The 19,738-nt window shown below is 39.9% G+C and overlaps 1 protein-coding gene across 9 annotated transcripts in view; it reads left to right on the forward strand.

Moving 5' to 3' along the window:
• Nucleotides 1-19,738, forward strand: part of EBF1 (EBF transcription factor 1) — a 273,556-nt gene that overhangs the window by 187,168 nt on the left and 66,650 nt on the right. For 5 of the 9 annotated variants that reach the window (XM_035338929.1, XM_035338927.1, XM_035338933.1 and 2 more), the window contains exon 9: nucleotides 12,895-13,028. In XM_035338929.1, the coding sequence (XP_035194820.1) occupies nucleotides 12,895-13,028 (134 nt within the window). The remainder of the gene's footprint in view (nucleotides 1-12,894; nucleotides 13,029-19,738) is intronic. The other 4 variants (XM_035338930.1, XM_035338928.1, XM_035338934.1 and 1 more) reach the window with 1 other exon arrangement.

Below are 19,738 nucleotides of genomic sequence, written 5' to 3' on the forward strand. Positions count from 1 at the left end.
GTTTATTAAAAAGATCAAGAAAAAGTTTTATGAAAAACTTCTCTAAAGTTTAGCAGTTTGACTTTATTTCTCAAAAGTACTTTATACGATTAGATCTGCAAGTTAAGGTGCAAGGGGTACTGTGAGATGCTCGACAAGATGCAGTCCTTCATAAAGTGGGTGCTAGGACTTTCTAAACTTCTGCTCTGTTTTTGTGGGTCAGAAGTTCACCCCAAAATGTAGGTACCTCAAAGCAATCATTTGGAACTTTCTTGGACATAAAGTCAAACTCAGAGCACCAAAGTGCCTAAAGCTGCATTTAGGTGTTTAGTGGGATTGGAATCACTGGATAGCTGGATGCTTCCAAAAATCTCATCCCAAATACTTTGCAAGTGTGTATTTTTTAGCGTACTACCACTAAGCGTCTGTTAACAATAGGACTAGAAGGAAATTCAGAATTAATTATTTTTGGTTAATACCTTTTCATTATGGCTTTGTGGCAACTCTCCCAGAGGTTCAGTACTTACCCCATGCAAGAGCAAAAGAGCGTTTCCCACAGAGGTCCCTGTTTGTGCTGTGCAGGGGCAGCAGGCTTGCTAAATCTCTCCTGCTGTTGGGGACTGAACATACAGCTCATGTTGCTGTTTGCTGAAAACCCGGTCCTGCATATGGAATTCATAGGTTTGGTGTTACCCGATCCACGCTGAGAGGGAAGGCCAGGGCTTGGAGGTAAATTGCAGGCCTGACCACAGAGCTGCTTGTCTTCCAAACTGCGGCTTTAGTTTGTGGGCTGGGATTTGAGGTCACAGCACTCTGCAGCAGCATATTCAGGTGAGAGCATTGCTCAACTTCCTGGGCTATTGAGGGGGTGAAGGGGCAAAAATACAGTATCTGATCAGATACGACTCTTCGTGGCACTGAAAGGTAAAGCAGCTCTGGTTAGGAGCCCTTTGGGGAAAAATAGGTCTGCTTCTTGTGCAGCAGAAAACCTTCCAAGGGTTATGACCTCAGGGGTGACTGTGGGTGCTGCCTTTTTATCCAGCTGTGCATCTGAGAGGACAGAGTTTTCTGCTGGAAAAGCCTGAAGCCAGGTTCCTGGTCAATATCAGCTGCCAAATATTTCTTACAGGCTTACTTCTAGCTGCTTCCTACCTCTGGTATTATGGTTTCATCTCGCTGTGGTCCCTTTTTGGGAGCCAAGGGGGAGCTCCTGGGTCTCCAGAAGGCCGAGGGGTCTGCCCATTTCTGCTCATCGTATAAAGGAAGGGGATCCTAATTTAGGCAGCCTGACTCAGCCGGAGCTGGAGTCTGGCTTTTTACATGCTTCAATGTCTGAAGTAGGTGGTCTGAATATGGCCCTAAATAAATAAATATAAACATAGCTTGACTTTATCAGACACATTGAAAGAACAACTTCTCTAGGCGTTTGTAGGCTTGAGTCCAAAGTATTCCCTCCTCAGATTTTCAGCATGCTGGTTTTATGTGGTGTCATTGCTGGACAGATACTATGAGCTATAAATATATTTTTATGCTGGTGTTTTTGCAAGTAAAGCCTAAATGGCTGGGAGGGGGAGCTTGACCCTACATTCAGTGCAACACAAAGAACAGAGGAGGAAATGGTCTGAAAGACACTGCACAGGAGAGACAAGGGGGTCTCAGTCTTTGCAGCGCAGCGAGGGATTCTGCTTGAAATTCAGTTCAGGTTACCTCACCTCCATCTCTGTCCTGCTGCCATCGCAAACATGGGCCGAGCATATATTGCATTCCTGAAGCAAACCTCCCAAATAATAACAACAACAATGGTGACAAAAAATATTTTGTTTATTTTTCTTATCCATCCTTCCCACCCTGGGTAGTCACTACTTTGTAGTATATTTCTGGCCAGAACAGCAATTTAGTGAAGCCTTCTGACCATTGGGATGCTTTTCTTACAGAAGAGCCAGATACCCTACCTTTTCCCTTGGCCCAGGGCCTGGAAACCTGAGGCCGTCCATCGGACCTGGGTCTCTCGGTTGGCAGCTCTGCCTAACCTGTCACAGAGACAGCCTGAGCACCGTTTTTGCACATGATGAATATGGATCTTTGCTGCATCTGGCAGACTGCAACAATGAATGCAGAAGACTGTCATTAATAGATAATAAAAGCAGAAAGCAACAGTAATGGGAATAAGCCTTTCTTTACTGGGACTGATTATTACTTTTATGTTCTTGGCCTGCGAGTGGTTCGAGGCACAAATAACAGCTACCAACGCTGTGTGCACGCATGTGTTTCGTTGTTGGCTGGTTTTTAATCTGGAATATTTAACCATGATATCTTCAAAGTGCAATTGTGTCATACATTCTCATACACTAATAGATTTCAAAGATGAAGAGCCTTGCTGCTTTATATTTAGTCATGCCTTCATCTATAAATTTATGGCAATATTATGGTTTAATGAATTGAACAAGTCCCAGAACAACAACAGAAATGCTTTTTTGTTTGAATTTAGATATTGCGTACTTTGTTCTTCAAACAAATAATAAAACCAATATGTTTCTTTAGTGGTAAACTTCAGGCTAACTTCATCTCACATTACTAATCAAGTACTCAAGGATATGTTTGTGCATACACATGTGTGTGCATGTATGGTGAGCAGGCGCTTTCAGTCTTGGTGCTAGACATAGGCTGAAAATTCGTATTCTGATAGCGATAGGCAAACCTCCGAGAACAGATGGAGCAGAGTTCAACACAAAGGTTTAATCCTATCAGGATGATTCCTGTATGGCCATCTGGATAATCCGGTGCACAAATTCAGCGCCTGTTAAAAATACGTCGGAGGCCAAGATTAGCGTCAGAGATTTTCCACTAGACTTGTTTGTATTTGACTTTATGATTCTCAGGCTCCAGAAAATTGCATTAGGGAGCAGCCTGTGATTTGTGAGAGAAATCAGACAAGGAATAAGAACTCTTAGGGTACTTGAATTTTCCTCGAAGAAACTGGATTACTGGCACTCCCTGCCCCTGCCACAACTGCTTTGTGTTTCTACACGGGTTGTTCTGTTTCTGAAAGACGATTACTGCAAGCTCTCTGTTGTGGGCAGACTTTCTCAATTCTGCTGAACAAAGAGACTTCAGCTAGAAACTAATTTTAGTCAGGGCTCCTGGTTTTGTCCACATGAAATAAGTCGTTTGTTGTAGTATCCATCTCAGGTGAACTTCTTGCTGTTGTGCTGTGTAACATAGCAGGGGTCTTGTAACAGATTTGGGGAGGTAGATTAAAGTTTAATAATGCTGATATTTAGGTTGGGGTAGTGACGATTTAGATTTAGATTGAACTCCAAGTTTCATCTAGTTAATTTCTGTGTGTTGCAGAGCATCTTTGACTAAGTCTTGCCAGTGTGGCTGTAACATGCCAGTGTACATCTGAACATCAAGACTTGCTGCTGCTGTCCTTGGGATGCTGAGATTTTTACACCTTACAGGGACTAGATGATGCGACTTCAGAACATTTGTCTTGGCCTGTGTTCTGCCTCTAGAAAGATTTGCTGTGAGAGATTCACAGTTTTGATAAGGAAATTAAAGAGAATTTTCCCCAGTTTGCTTGATATAGCCCTCATTCACTCCTTGCATCACCAAAAAATAGAGTAAGTGGAACCAGGGTAGTGGTTAAACAAAGAATAAATTTAGAAATAGTGCCCACTTGCTCTTCTGTTAGATTGGGATTCAGCAAAACAGTAAACCATAGGGTTAACCTTAAGCAACTAACTGGTCCCATCCTATAAAAAGCTTCGCTGGTGCAGGACCCCAATTAGCAGCATTGAAGGGCCAGGCAGTTAAGTAGGGTTTGGGGTATGTGAGCTATGTGGTGATGTTTATTTTGACAAACTGTTAGGGTTGATTTATATTACATATTTTGGGCTCCCATTCGCAAGGTTGGCTTCATCCTCACCCAGAAGTTGCATCAGTGTGACTATTTTTAAACTTTAGTGCACTTAAACAGATGCAGTCTCCTTTCTGGACATGTTTATTGTTTTTAAAATAGTCATATTGGCTTAGCCGAGCCCTGTAATTTTATCAGCGGAAGTTAAATCAATAGGAAGCAGTTGAAAGTGAAACAGGGGAGGCATATAGGATTTTTTCATTGTTTTACTAATGTAACTTTAAAAACCCAACTTCAGATAAAGCACCGCAATCTTGTGTGTATATCACACCTTAGCCCTCTACATGCTACTGCTTTCAGTGTCTCGTCTTTTAGAAACAAACACTGTTCCTGCACCTTTGTGAGTGACTCCCCTGGACCTTGGGTGGAGAAGGAGTGAGGAAAAGGAGATGCAATAATTTGGGGGCTCATCATGAAGCATTTCTCCCACTTGGGGTTAGAACGTGCCTCTTCATCCTGAGAGAGGAGCATGCACTGCAGCAGTCATTGGGCTGCCACTTGGGTCTGAGCAAACTTGCCCCTGTTTGAGTGGATGGAAGCACTGCCAGTATTTTTTATACCCCATGTGATAATTCTGGATGTACTGTTTCTCCTTCTGATCCTGTGTGTTTATCCCTGGCACAATTGGGCTGCCCAGGGTACCAGACAGTGTGTCAGCCCTAGAGCTGGAGTGAGTAGCTGCATCGGTTCAGGCAGAGTGCTATGCATGGTCGAGGGCAGACACAACCAGTCCTTTGTGGCTGACTCAAAATAATAATCTTCTAACTTTGGGGTAAAAATAATGAATGCAAAAATTATAGTTTTAAACCTGCTTGAAATTTCCTTTTCTTCTTTTAAAATAAATTTTGAAATGCAAATCTTATTCTGAAATATAAAGTCAGAACAGTCCATTGAAAATGTCACAGTAAAATTGTTAGGCTTCTTGAAATATATACATAGCATATATATTTCAATAGTAACTGCATATATATTATTAATATATGTATATATTTTGGGCGAAGCTATATATTGAATTTAACCAAATTTTCAAGTGTTTTTGCAACATTATGTTTTTCTTGGTGAATTTATTATTTGCCAAACAAAGATTATTGAGCTTCCTTTTGGAGGTCAAGTTTTACTGAGTTGCCGTGAGGTAAGGACTCTTACTGCTTTATTCATTTTTGGAAAGCAGGAAGTACCTCCAAAAGTCAAAAACAACTAACCAAGCCCCGAAAACTTCCTCTGTGATGTGAAGGGGTTTAAAAGAAAGAATGAACATGCATCTCTTGCAATCACATAGAGATTACAGCTATTACTTTTATGGAAATGTTTTAAGTAAAGTGCATAGCATATTTTGGATTTTTTCTGCAACGTATCTCTCATTATTTAGGATTGTGTCCTTTCTCCATGTAATCGTGTTTCAGACAGCTATCAACAACTGAAAGCTTTGGACATCCTTAAGGAAAGAGAAACACAGAGGACTCAGTGAAATGTAACTTTGGTATTTGAGGCATCAGCAAGGATGAAAGAAAAGCACTGGCTTAGGTATTGATTGTAGGTGCAATATTACGCCAGGTAATTTACATTTTCAATTCCCATTAATGAGAACTCAGTATCCAAACGGTTAGGCAGAAAATCACAGCCAATACCTTTAATTTCACTACTTGAAAACAAACAAAGGGAAACTTCCCTCCCTTCCCCCAACCTGGAGGGATTGCACGACGCATGTATTTTTGGTTCAGTGATTTCACCCAGTGCAGACGTCACAAAGTACCAGGGGAGGTTTCCATTTTTGGCAGGGTGTTGTAATCTTTACAGCTTGTAAACGGTAAGTCCCAAATATTGAGATGCTGTAGAGCAGGGAGCTGGGAAGGGGTGGCGGGGCATTACATCCTCATGCCTGTGTTGCATAAAGCTGCATGAGTTATCTCCTTGAGAGGGAAACCTCTGTTACCCTGTTTCCTGCACAGCAGCTGCTTATTGTCAGGAGAGAATAGGAGAGAGAGCAGGCTGTGATATGAAAAAGGAAAGCAGGAAGATCATCACTTTACTAAGATAAACAGCAAATGCATTGTTTAGCTTGAGAGTGAAGATTTAATGCTCTGGTACAATATATAAAAAAACTTGCCACATTCCCTTTCCCTGAAGTTAGCCTATGACTAAACCTTTGGGCTGGTCCTGCAGACATTTCCAGGCTGGTTTGGTAAACTTCAGTTCAGTTGCTTTCAATTGCTTGTGCTGGATATGACTCCAGCAACGCCTCCTCACAATTGCATCAGCACAGAAACTTTTTAGGGTTCACTCTTTTTCAGTATGCTTGAAGGATGTACTCCAGTGCACATCTTTGGCTCCAGAGTGCCATGGGCAAAGAATTTAGGTTCAGGTCATTCCTGGACACTGCTCTACTCAGAGGTGCAAGCTCTGCATGATTTCAGTGGCTATGGGTTACTTGTAGGTGGATCTACACAAGATGATACAGGAAAACTTTAGAAATCCCAGAGTTAGCCCTGGGTTGCTGCTTTATCTGTTTGATTCTCTGAAATGCTGAGTAGACATAGCCTCTCAGTTCCTGAAATCAGTTGATTGACATTAGTATTTCTGCTGTTAGCTCTTGTACAAAGATGAATGAGCTCTGGACTGCACGGGGTGGTCTAAGTGTAACCTAAGTGTCTTTTGAAATGGGAAAAGCCATTTTCGTATACATTACATAGCTTTTGGCAGCACTGTGTGAAGCACTGCCCAACTATCTGAAAAAAATCATGTTCCTTATTCTGCAGCTTCTTCAGCTGGGTTTTTAAGTGCTTACTTAAGTGGTTTGTTGAATTGCAACTTGAATAATCATGGTTTTGAGTGCTTAATACTGATTTGTCTTGATGCTCTGAAAATTGTTAGCCTGGAAAAAGTGTTTAACAGGTTGCAGGATCAGACCCTTAATCTATGGCACATTTATATATTTAGCCTGGAATTGGGTTTTACCCAAGGAAAAAAAAATAATAAAAAAAAGAAAATTAAATTAAACTACAAATATTTTCAGTACTTCCTCTAAGACATAAATTCCCTCTTTCTCTGAAATCCCAATTTTGACTGGCTTTATGCAGCTCTCCTTGCGTGTCACAATACTCTCAAAGAGAAGAAAAATAAAAGCATGTACCCCATCATTTAAACTCCTGTTGTGATGCAGCAACTGTTGTCAGAGCCTCATCTGTGGAATAATGGAGAATGAAACCACACTTCATGATAAAAACTGCAGGCGAGGTCATTCTTACAGTCACTAGCACAAACTGGATATTAATCATAGTGCAAATACATTTCAGAAGCTAAATAAGAGCAGTCCCAGAGTCCTGCTGATAGCCGTGCATCCCACTAATTCACCTCGGTGAAAATGTACCTCTAAGCTCAATTAACCCCTATTCCAAGGCCACCCATAAACTTTGCGGTAAATATGTTTTTTTCCCCCTGCCTCTGCTTTCTATCAATGGAATAGATCATTTCTGTTGGGGGATAAAATGTTCTCTGCTTATAAACGTGGGTCCCTCATTAAGAATAAGAGAGGTCCAGGGTGTGTTTGTAAGGGACGTGTATCAGCAGCTCATTGATTCTGCAACTTTGGATGTTCGATGCTCCTGAGGGCATCTGCTGCTGCTTCTGTCTCCAGTTGCTATTTGAGGCAGGTAGAAATGCCCAGGAGGCAGATGGATGGCGATGTGGGGGGAGAGGGATTTCCTCCTGCAATTGCCTGCGCACAGGTTGGTTGTTAAACATGTGCAGGAAGCTACGAGGAGATGTTATTGCTCTTGTTTTGTTATTGTTATTAGTATTATTAGTACCATTATTATTCTCCCTTCTAAGCATTGTTCAGAGGCAAATTGGAAATGTGGTAATTAGGCCCTGGCTGGTAGTGTAGTATTAGTGTCCTGAGCCAAAGTTCAACGCCCTGAAATGAAATTTAAACCAATTAATCTGTTAGATTTTTATCGCTTGTCCGTGTTTTCTCAGCAATTCCCTCAGCACGCGGCCTTTGATCAACTCTCATACAAAAGCTAAAATGTGTGCCTGCTGCTAGCAAGATGGGGCTGACATTAACATGGCACTCATAAAACAATCAGAGCAGTGAAGCCCTCAAACAGACAGGGCATAGTAATATTTAATAAAAGCGCACACATAATCTTCAGAATTAGCATTTTGTGCCTTGCAGTACCTTTGGGAGAAGAGCTTTTATTTGTGGAGTGATCATTATTATAACAAAGAAGAGCTACCTAATAATTTCCACTTTAACTCTGCAATATGCCACAAGCATTTCTGAACCATTATGCTAAACTGTGGCGGGGTAATCATTTTATTGTCACAGTTTGAAGGAAGAAAAATCCCCTGTATATGGGTAGCTAGGGGAGCAGGGGAACACTGGAACACATTGGTACATACAGCAAAAAACTTTTCCTTTTGCTACCCATGTGCTGAAGTTGGTACCTAGCACCCTTTGTATGGATGATGGCAAGATTTTAACAGCATATATGCTAAGGAAAGATGAAGATTTCAGAAGGACATTGTTCTTGAAATTCATTAAAAATGCTTTTGCTCATAAATCCTTAAAATTTATTGATAGAGACCTTAGCTTTGAAGTCAGCAGCAAAATTCCCATTGGTTTCTGTAAGTTTGGGACTTCTCCCTCTAAAATCTATGTTAACTCAAACCATGGAAGCAGTGCAACAAAATATGTCAGATGTTAACACCGAGTTGTCTTGATATTATGTGAAGGAGAGCAGCTCATTAAGGCTCGTAACTGCTAGGCCATTTCAGCAGGTGGAGGGTGGGCGCATCACCACCAGTGAGGAGCTGCAAGTTTGAGGGGTAATAGTTTTTCCTTAGTCCAAGACAATTTGGAAACATACAGTGAATATAGTTTAGTAAATCCAGGCAACCGAGAGTTTCTTTAAATCTTATCAAATAGTTACCGAACTCTTTTGTTTCCAGTTATAGTTAGATTCCAACTGTTCATTATAAATAAATAAATAAAAAGTTTATATATGTAAGAATGTGTAATTATTACTTTTTATTATAATTCTTCTCTGGCCTGTCAGTCAAAGTCTGTCTGTGTTATCAATAATGTTAATTCACTGCCTTTATTTGAAGTGGCCTAAAGTCTTTCACTGCATTTGTTTTTTTTTTTAATAAATGATGCTTTGGTGTTACAGAAAGGCACCTAAAGTGATAATATTTGGAAACAAAATCTTTTTTTTTTTTTTTATTGGAAATGTTAAAAAGTATAATAGCTAATTTCAGATAGAGATTTTGGAGCCTTGCATGCTGAGAGGAGAGAGAGAGAGAAAAAAAAAAAAAAAAAAGTTCTGTGCTTTAGTTTCTCTTCTGACCAAAACAAAATGTGAAAAAACTAAGGTCTCCAAGAAAAGATTATTCTGCCTAGCTCTGTTTTCCTAGGGTTGTACAGAAGTAAACACCTTCCAGACTGCACTTTGAAAGTTGCCAAATGATTAACAGAAGAACTATGAAGAGCTGAGGGCCTGAGCTGGCCAGACGTGTGTACCAGGGGCGTAAACAGAGCTGAGGTCAGAGCATTGCCCCCTCCCAATGCCACCTCTGGTGGTGCTGGCAACCGGGACCTGATTATTCCATCATCCTTCCTGGTGCTCCAAGAAAAGGGCCTGGGAAGCACAAAGGTTTAGCAAGACCAGTGTCCCAAACAACGCTGGTTGTCACAAATATGTCATTGTATAAACATGTTTTGTGCCTCCCAAAACAGGTAGCAGTCTGGGTGCCTCCGTAAGCGTGTCTCCTTGGGCGTCCTCGGGACGCAGCCATCAGCGCGGCTTCCCTCGCAGGGCAGCACCTTCATGCAGCCCTTCCAATCTTTACAGAGATTTGTGTTTTAAGATGAAAGGGGAGCTGTGTGGGGAAAGCTGGGAAGTCCCGCTGGGTTTTTGTGTCAGTCTCAAGGGAAAATAACACCCTGAATTTTGGGGGGAGCACACAGCATTCCCATTGTTTCTCAGGTAGTGCCTTGCTTATTAAACTACCAGGTCCTTCCTTTGTCTCCTCAGAGGAGATGTCCTGCGACATTGCCAGCAGTTTCACCGAGATGCATTTGCTTTATATTTAAATAAAATTACACGCGTGTGTGGTCACCTTGACTTGGTGAGTGAGCGTATCCCAGTGAAAAGCCCACAGCCCCAGTTCAGCACAGGGACCTGAGCTCTGCTTGAAGCCCCACTGGTCGCGATGGGACTTGGCACAGATTTGATATTAAACACGTACGCGTATAAAAGATCAGGATCGAATACACAACCAACACATAGGGTGCAGCACCTTGCACTCAGTAGTGCCGTGTAGGTACTGCAAAGAACATTGCAGGAGAAGCACCAAGACCTTTAAGGGGGTCTGTACAATACTGTACAACGGTATTTTGCATTCATTTTAAAGATGAATTGAATCTATATTTTTGAAGCCTGCATGTGTTTTCTGTTAATGGCTTATGGTCTCAAACAGCTTTTATTCACTAGTATTTAGGAAAGAAATGTTGCCTATAGTCTTTAAGAAAAGTAGCTTGTTCTCTAACACATGGGAAACTGATTATCTTTGGGTTTTATTGTGGTGTGTGTGTCCACAATCAACTGGAAATACTGGAAAGGGTGTAATTTGGAAGTGATTTTATTTTTTATTTATGAAAAGCTTTGATTCTATGAAAGGCCTAGATGGCATTTTGAAAAGCTGCTTTCACTGTAAATCCATTGCTGTGAGCTCGGCTGAAAGGAAACCATTTGGTTTGGACTTTGCAATGGTTTTATGTACAGTTTTATGCAAGTAACTTGAATCCAAATTAAACATATTGAAGTTACTTCTGTGTGTGCGCTGCATTTTCATGATGGTAATGTTAGGATGTTTCTTTTGTTAACTCATGTAAAAGTTAACCGCTGTGCTCTGCCAAGTTTGAAGCAGAGTAGTGATTTTTTTCTGTTTGTGTTTTTTTTGCTGGAGCTGGCATTCCCATCAGCTTAAGTAGTGGAAAACTTTGTGCCTGACACTTACAACCTTTTGTAGGTAGGAGCAGGCTCTGTTTGCTCACAGTGCATGCTCTCCATCACTGCAGCAGTGCCCACAGAAACACTTGCTGTTCAGGGTGACTCAACAGCTCCCTTTCAAGCTCTCTCCTGCTCCCCAGCTTCGTGCCTGCCTGTCCTGCCCAGGGGCTTGAAGGAAGCTTCTCACCAGCCTCACTGATTCTTGCCATTAGCTCCAACCAGCCAGAACTTCATTAAATAATCATAAAGATGCACAGTATCTCTTAAACATTTTGTGGCTGGAGCATTTTAAAGCAGACTTCTGTGAATTACTTAATTTACTGTCTTTACATTTAGAAGAAAGCAGGACAGGGGCTGTGCCACCATGCAACCATGTTAAGTAATTCATGGGTGCAAGGGTGTTTCCCTGGGTTGTGCTCATGTGCGGGTGGCTTTCACGCCCCCTGTTTTCCTAGCAAGTCCTTACCCGATAAAGTATCTGAGTGCTCTCCCTTGGGTATGTCAGCAAATACTCAGCTCTACAAACCGCTTAAGCAGCTCAGACAGTCTTTTGACCAAGTGGCAATGGACAACCGAATGCCAGCAACCTTACAAGAGGTATATATGCAGATATTTATATGTAGCTAACGAAGTCCTGCTGACTGACACCTTAGTGACATTGTGAGCTTCAGTGCAGGCAACGGCACAGCCCTTCTTGTGTTTTCAGTTGGTCCAGCCTCTTTTGTGAGTGGAGGTGTGGGTTCACAGCTAAAGGAAAGTATTAGTCTTTTAAACATTGAGGCTGACGGATGGAGTTTTGCTGCTCCTTAAGGTATCCATTTCTTGTGGCTAATGAAATTGTGGAGATACCCTTTTTACTTAAAGCGGTGCCTAATGGTGCGGAGTCATATTTCTCCCTCCTGCAGTTTTAGCAAGGAGAAGTGGGTGGTTTTTGAGTTGGAATTACTTGTTTTCATCAACCTGTAAGGCCAACCTGAGACTCCACAGCTGAGAATCATCCAGGCCTTTTTGGCTTATACAGGTTGTTTTTACAGTAGTGTTATTCTACTGGATTCAAGACAGTTAAATTATGATGTACTCCAATACTGCAGAGGAGAATCAGTCTGTGGATGTTTATATTGCCCTACCCCACTAGTATATAAAGTTGACAATGCTCCTGCATACATACTCTTAATACATATGATCTTACACCTAGATTTGAGTTTACTGGTTTGAGTTCTGCTTGAGTTTTCCTCGTTCCCTCAGAAGGCACTTACTACGTATGATGCCAAGAAAGTGGCTCATGAAAGTGGGAACGGACTCTATAATAAGGCAAAATACATTGCACACATTTCTTGATTATCCAGTAGATGCAACATAACCAGAGTGACTAAGTGGCAGGTGTTTGTTTGTTGTTTTTTTTTTTTTTTTTTTTAGTGGTTGCTAAAGCATTTAGCAGGGCAGGGTGGTTTATAGACTAAACTGGATCTCATTGCAAAAGACTTAAAGAAATACTGAAGGTTACACCCTTTGTTATTTAGCCAATATTTTCCATAATATAGATGGGAGTTTCCTTGAGTAATTTAGGTTGTGATGGATAATAAAGCAAGCTAACTGGAGGTTGTTTTATTAACTCAGGTATTCCACATTTCATGTAGAATAAAGATAGGGCCTGGATTTGTTCTAATTTTCAATTGATCTCTGCCTATTATGCTATGATTTTTTGTTGTTCTTGATGTAGGCTTAAGGTGTGTGTGTGTCTTTTTTTTTTTTTTTTTTTAATGTGGATAACAAAACCAAACAAATTAATTGATTTAAAAAAATACTTTCAAAGATACAGTTTGAGGTCATGCACATGTACTAGAAAGAACACGATTGCTGAAATCTTTGTGTTAGTAAGGGGAGAAAATGAAAGCTCCTTTTATTTTATTTTTCTCAAGTCTTCTATCATTAAAATCTGGTTCTAACAGCAGAATACTTCTCTTTTTCATGTGTGTTGAAAAGCAGCTACACCATGTATCAAAGCCATCAGTCCAAGTGAAGGATGGACTACAGGAGGTGCCACTGTCATCATCATAGGAGACAATTTCTTTGATGGGTTACAGGTCATATTCGGCACCATGCTGGTTTGGAGTGAGGTAGGTGTTGTCTGAACGGTAATGTCTAATAGCTTTGTCTAGCTTATAGCTAGCCTGTCCTTTTTCTATGCCACATGCTAAATCAGCAACAAATTTTTAGATGTGAATAATTTCCTCATTCAGTTTTATGAAAATAATTAGTCAAGTTTACCTGTGGCAGAAATGCATTATAGCCAGGGGATTTCCATCTCCTCTCACTGGCCCAGAATTTAGCTGTGTCTTTTACTCCAAGAAAAGGAAAAGATAAATGACTGAATAATTCTGCATTTAGCACAATAGCTAAGGGCCAACAGGAAACAAGCATTTAGGCCCTATTTTCTAGGGAAACTGGCTACTTGTAGCTGCAGCTAAATGAGGTGGAGATTGCAGAAATTCAGCACCTTTGAATAAAATGTCCTTAAAGTATGAGTGCTTGGTGCAAGTACCAGCCACATAATTGCACCTGAATATACAGTATTGTATCCACAGTGGAAAATACAGACATCATATCTAGTAAGCTCCTCTATAGTTTCAGAGTAACCCTTTTTGTTTGTTTGCCTTTTTTTTTTTTTTTTTTTTTCCTTTCTGTTGCTGTTTCTCCCAGCTACCTAAACCCTCTCTTCTCCTGGAACATTATTAAACATGGAGTCTGATATTCCCCCACAGCCTGTGGAATATTAAATCCCAGGCAGTACCACCTAAATGGCCAGATCCAGTATGCAGGACAAAGTTCCCACTGGCTTCCCTAGCATGGAAAGGCAGCTCAAAGGAAAGGTTCAAGTGTTGCCTTTATGGATTTCCGAAAGGAAATGGGAAGTTTTATAAGAAATTGATATATTCAGGAGTTTAGTACTGAAATAAGCAAGCTAACAGACAAACCAGCATTTCCAAACTAGCTTACCTAATGACATGAGGATCTTCTGATCTTTTGCCTTATATCTTATATTAAATCAATATTATAGTTTAATTCACATCCAGTGCATTCTCCCTGCTGTTTCTGTTGCACATATGGCAGCTTTTTTTTTCTTTTTTTTTTTTTTTTTTTCCCATATGAAGAGTATCCTCTAATGTCCTTCATAGGCTTCACTGCTCTCTGTCTCTCCCATTCTTCCACTTGAGGACAAGTGTGGATGAAAGGGCATTCCAGAAAAGGAGATATTTTAAATGAGCCCTATTCTGAAGCCCTTATGTGATCATGAAAGTGCCCCCTGGGTCCACTGTAAGCATTTTGTGTGTTAGGATTGAAGCCATTATGGCTACAGACATTTAAAAAGGAAAGGTGAAGAGGCTGGGAGGAAATTGCTCTGGTTTTGGTACTGCAGAATTGGATCTTTCATTATAAATCTTGATTCTATTTATTAGTGGAAGACTTTAATTGGCAGTTTCTAACCTCAGGTAAGTGAGAGTTGGTAAAAATATTGTTGATGACGGTCACAAGTCCTTGCTATAAAATTAATAATGTTTGAGGGGCTCCAGATCAAAGTCTGTGTTTGCTGTGAATGCGATAATGGGCTGCGAGTAGGCTTTGACTCCAAACGGTTTCACTGTCTCTCCCTTAAAGAATTGCTTCTTGGTTTCATAACCTATTGGAGCAATAGAAATTCTATAGGGGAAAATAAATTACTTCTAAAAGAAGCAGACAAACGTAGTAAACAAGCACAGAAAGGCACGAGCTGAGTGCACCCTAAATAGTAATGATCTATAAATAATTCCAATTACACATACAAGCCACATACAAAATTTGTTCGTTAGCCTTCCCATGTCTAAAAATGTCTGGAACATTTTTGATACTCAGGAAGAATATTTTTGTTTTACTTTAATAGAGTATAGAATTGAACTACTGATTTCTGAAATTCAGTACAATTTCAAACCTGGAGCAGGTTCACACCAAGCTGCCAGTTAGGCCTGGTTTTGAGCAAAACTGGGCAAATTATTTTGTAATTGAATTCAAGAAGAATTCTCAATTTCATCCTGTTGTTTCACTAAGCTGCAAAAAATCCCAAACAAAACTAGACAGCAGGAAACTAAAGAAAAATAATGAGTGTTGCAAAGTATGTTCACATGGATTTGTCTAGCATCACTTCAAGTTGTAATTGCAAGTGGTTTGGGAGATGAAGTCTAATATTTAAATTAAGCATCATTTTGCCACAGACTTTGCATGGGACCTTGGGCAAATCACATAATCTGCTTAAAGTTCAATTCCCTTTCTCTAACATTATAATAAGATTAGTCACCTTCTTCAGAGAGGTGCTGGGAAGATAATTATCCTAAAGGTTCTATATTACTCAGATTTTATTATAGCAAAGTCCATGTAAGTACCTGAGACGCATGGATATTTAAAGTATAAATCCTACCACAGTTCAGAAGCAAAATTTGAAGCCAAAAAATATTGTTCATTTTAAGGGTGTATTTGTTGCTGTCAAGCTGCATATGTTATAAATAATTTGAAATGTAAATAATATATTTTTAATTTATTTTACATGTATTCAAGTTTTGTAATTGAAATATTTATATGCTTGAAATGGAGTTGACTGTGTAAAAAAGGAGGTTTAAAATGGTTTCTGAAACACATATTTATTATTTAAACATATATTTTAGTTGTAAACACTCTAACATAATTACAACCTTTCTCAGCCAGGGAGAACTAAATAAAAACTTAATTTGTCACATTAATTTTGTGCAAAAATGCAGATACCTTAAGCCAGTGGGTTCAATTAATCCTTAACTCCCATATTACTTCATAAAAACGACTTTAAGAGCCACCATTGATATTTTTAGAATACAGTAAAATGGACCATCTATTGCTTTTTTTTCAAGGGACTTTCATAACTGGTAGACAAATAATATTGGTATATTGTGCACATGCTGAATCTGGACAGACAACTCCCAGTAAATAGTCTGTTTGTGAGATAGACTCTGCCTTTCTGTTTGCCCAGTCCACAAACAGGAGGATTTGTTATTTACAGTTTTTACCCCGCACTCTGGTTCTGTGCATTGCTGCAAATATTCCAAATCTGAGCTGCTGATAAAAATCCTCTGCTGTTTCTCTCTTTTGTTGAGGGGGGGTGGGGGGGCTGTAATTCCAAGAGTCAAGTTTCAGGACAAACACACATGATTATGAAGACAAAATTAGTTTCTTATAAATATTCCACAATATTTGCTTAAAATGAGCTATTTCTTCAAACATTTTCCTGCCAAGAACATTCCTCCAGCTGCACAGAGTCAGCTGGAAACAACTTCTTTTCTATTAAGAAAAGATGAAGCACTGAAACATCAGTTCTTTTACCTTTGTACAGCACAAAAACAGAGGCTGATTTTTTTTTATGCTGCTGAATCAAATTCTGTGACTTTTTTGTTTTGCTTTTGATGTTTATTATTGATTTTGGAAGTCTTTCTTTTTGTGTGCTTACTCTAGAGGCCTGACTCATTTTTTAAAAAATGGGTAGGCACCCTCTTTCTGAAAACCAAGACTTATTAATCAGCATCTGGATGCCCAGTATTAAGTCATAAAGTCACTGGTCACTTTTGAAAATATAGATACGTTGCGGGTTCTGTTCCCACTGAAAGCCATTCATTACCTTCAGTGGGTAGGATTATTATTATTATTTTTTTCGTTCCTGTCCTAATGGTCCTTCTCACACAGACTCCAAGTTAAATTTATGGCTGATTGTCACCATTTCCCTAACCACAAACCAGAGCTCAAGCATGCAAAAATAAACTAGTGACTCAGATTAATGACATCTTCTTATAAAATGTCACTTTTCAGAAAAAAAAGAAAGTAACCTGGCACTCTTCAGTGTGTGAAATGATGCTGTATCACACAAGAATGTCTAGAATATATTAGCAAACCACAGAAAGAGGCTTGTTGTACATACCCAAACTAAATGTGTTTTGGATTTTGAAGGACACGCACCTCCCTCCATTCTGAATATCTCTAATTCAGGTTTTAATCCAATCCACAGCATGTCCCAGCTGACAAGTAGGAGTTTATATAAAACAGCTAATGCAGTTGCCAAATACCAGACTGATTCACTTGAAAATCCCTTGGTAAAAAGGGTCCTGTTGCTACTTTCCTATCCATCTCCAGATCTCGATTTATCGAATACTGGAAAAGGAAGTTGGATTTGGGATTTTGGTTAGCAGGTTCATCTCCAAATCACAAGTTAATGACTTTCTCAGGATTTACATCTGAAAAATATGCTTAGAAATGTAGGTAACCCATATTTACAAATCCTTATTTCTTGGCGTGATAGTTGTTAATGCACGAAGTGTTCTCACCTGAGGTTAGAGTATCAAAATAGCCTAAGTGGGTGAGACATGGAGGTTCATCTAGCTCTGTATCTTATGTTTGGCAGTGGGCAATGGCAGACATATAGAAGCAACTGGGGGATCATATAGTGATGCTTCCCCAGAATACTCCCCAGAACCATCAGCAGTTTGGGGCTCAGAGGCCTCCAGAAGTGCTGCCTTTCTTTTTAAAATCTTTTGATGCTAACATCTTACCTTTCCCAGATGTTTTGCATGCAAATACTGGTTGGAGTGTGCTTTGAAGAAGGCATAGTCTGTCTGTGTGAGAGGAGAAAGAGTGCTAGGAAGAGGTGGAGAGGGTTCCCCATGTGAGGCTGTGGGTCAGCAGTGTAGACAGGAATACCTCCCACAATCCTGGAGTCATAGGGGTCAGGGGCAGATTTGCTTTGGCCATGAACCCAGGCACATGCAGTGTCCATTGAATCACTCCAATTGCTAAACAGAGTCACAGTGATTCAGAGAGCTGGTCCCAGTCCAAAATTAAGATCCTGGCGGTGCTGGGGAACCAGAGGTCAAGACCAGAGGTGGGGTTCAGAGGGCAGGTTTTGAAGTGCAGTGATATTTTTTGTCCCTTAAAGCCAATTTATTGAGATGGCAACAACATAAGGGAATACTGGTAGGTAACCAAGTTAGTTAGTTCCTTTCTGTGGGCGTGAAAACTGAATATTAACAAAGAGCAAAGATCCTTCTAGCTCAACACTGTATCGGTGGCAGGGGCAGTGGAAGATGGTAAAGAGAAAAAAGTTAAAGGAAGAGGAACATGTATTCTCCTACTCTATCTCCCAAGCTTTAGTTCCAGAGGAGAGAGGAGTAAAATATATACTAAGTATCCTAAACCATAGGACTTCAGACATAATGTTCACCCTTTGGGAATGCGTGGGCGACAGTATTGTATATTTGTGGTTTTAAACACAGTTAAACTTATTTACTTCAGAGCACAAAGGAAAACCAAACTGTTTGTGGAGAACAAACCAGGAAACTTGCTTAACTCTCCCCAGCTCTCTTTAACAATGGACCATAAATAGGTCAGACATTTCTTGGGAACCAGGGAAGATGAGTATTGGAAAATGCCACAAATTATGTTTAAAGAACATTAAAGTGGTGACAGACCAGTAAATGCTGGGAAATTCAAAGATACAACCAGAAGCTGTCTGTAGAGCTCATGCCAGAATGGGGTGAGGGGCATGAGGCACATGCTGATGCAGTAAGACTAGCACGTTAACCTTCAGTATTAAAATCCTTGGCTGTTTTTACAAGTATTTTTCCCCTAAAAATGTCATGAAACTTTTCTCATCTTGCCAGTTCACCCAGTTAACTAGAACTGCTTGAGGATGGGATTTACCTCAATTGTGCTTGGCTGCCTACAGTTAAGCATCTAGCTTAAATTGGTCATCCCAGAGCTCTGGAGAAAGGTAGGTGCTTCCAGGGAGCAGTTTATGCAAACATGAGAGGTGTCTGAAGCCTAGGAAATAAATTATTATTTGGTAGTGCTTTCTGCTTCTGCTGACTATTGGGCCATGCAGAGAAGTAGCCTAGACTTCACAACTTTGGTCAGACCAACTTTAAGGCAACTCAGTTTAAGTAAAAGGCATTTTGGAAATGTGTGTAGGTTTGTTTGTTTGATTTTTTAGAAAAAAAAAAAAAAAGTTAGCTTGTTAGTCATTAAAAAAAGAAGAAGCAGGTTCCTTCTGAAAATAAATACATTTCTAAATCACAGAGTTTCAAAACAGAGCCTGAATACGTGCTTTTTGGAGCTCACAAACTAGAAGACTGGTTCCTGACATGAACATTTTAAAATGGTATGAGCTAGAGGCTGACCTTATGACTTGTGTGGATCTGAATAATGTTTGGAGTATTTGATGCTGGTAGTTTGTATTTAAATCTTCAACTTGATCTAATACTAATTTTTCTATTTTAAATATGGAGAATTTCCTACTGTGAATACCATTTGCTGCAGTAACACAGATGGCTCTCAGACAGACATTCCTCTCTCTCCTTTTTTTTTTTTTTTTTTTTTTCTTTCAAACTGCTTTATTTGGGAATTTTAGCTTTCTTGGCAGTTAGTAGTGTAAATTAGGAGCAATAGTCCTGTGTCCTAAACAAAGACGTGCTTAAGAAGTCTGATTGTTTGATAGGACCTTACCATGATTTTGAAATGTTTAATTCCTGGTAAAAAATAAAGTGAAAATCATCTTTAACAAACAAACAAACAAACAGTATTTTCTATGAAATTGTATTCCGTAATCCAGTAGACAACAACAGCACCAAGCAGCTGTCTGCTTAGGGTAGCCATGGCTTTGCTCATTGTCAAGGTCATTTTGATCATGGTTGTTTGCTTCTCTCGCAGTGTTTTAGGGTGCCATAGTTGGTTACAGAAGGATTATCCATGTGCCAGAGTTACAACTTAGTTGCTGGACGCAATC

Source organism: Oxyura jamaicensis, chromosome 13 (assembly GCF_011077185.1).
Source record: "Oxyura jamaicensis isolate SHBP4307 breed ruddy duck chromosome 13, BPBGC_Ojam_1.0, whole genome shotgun sequence".
NCBI classification, from domain to species: Eukaryota; Metazoa; Chordata; class Aves; order Anseriformes; family Anatidae; genus Oxyura; species Oxyura jamaicensis.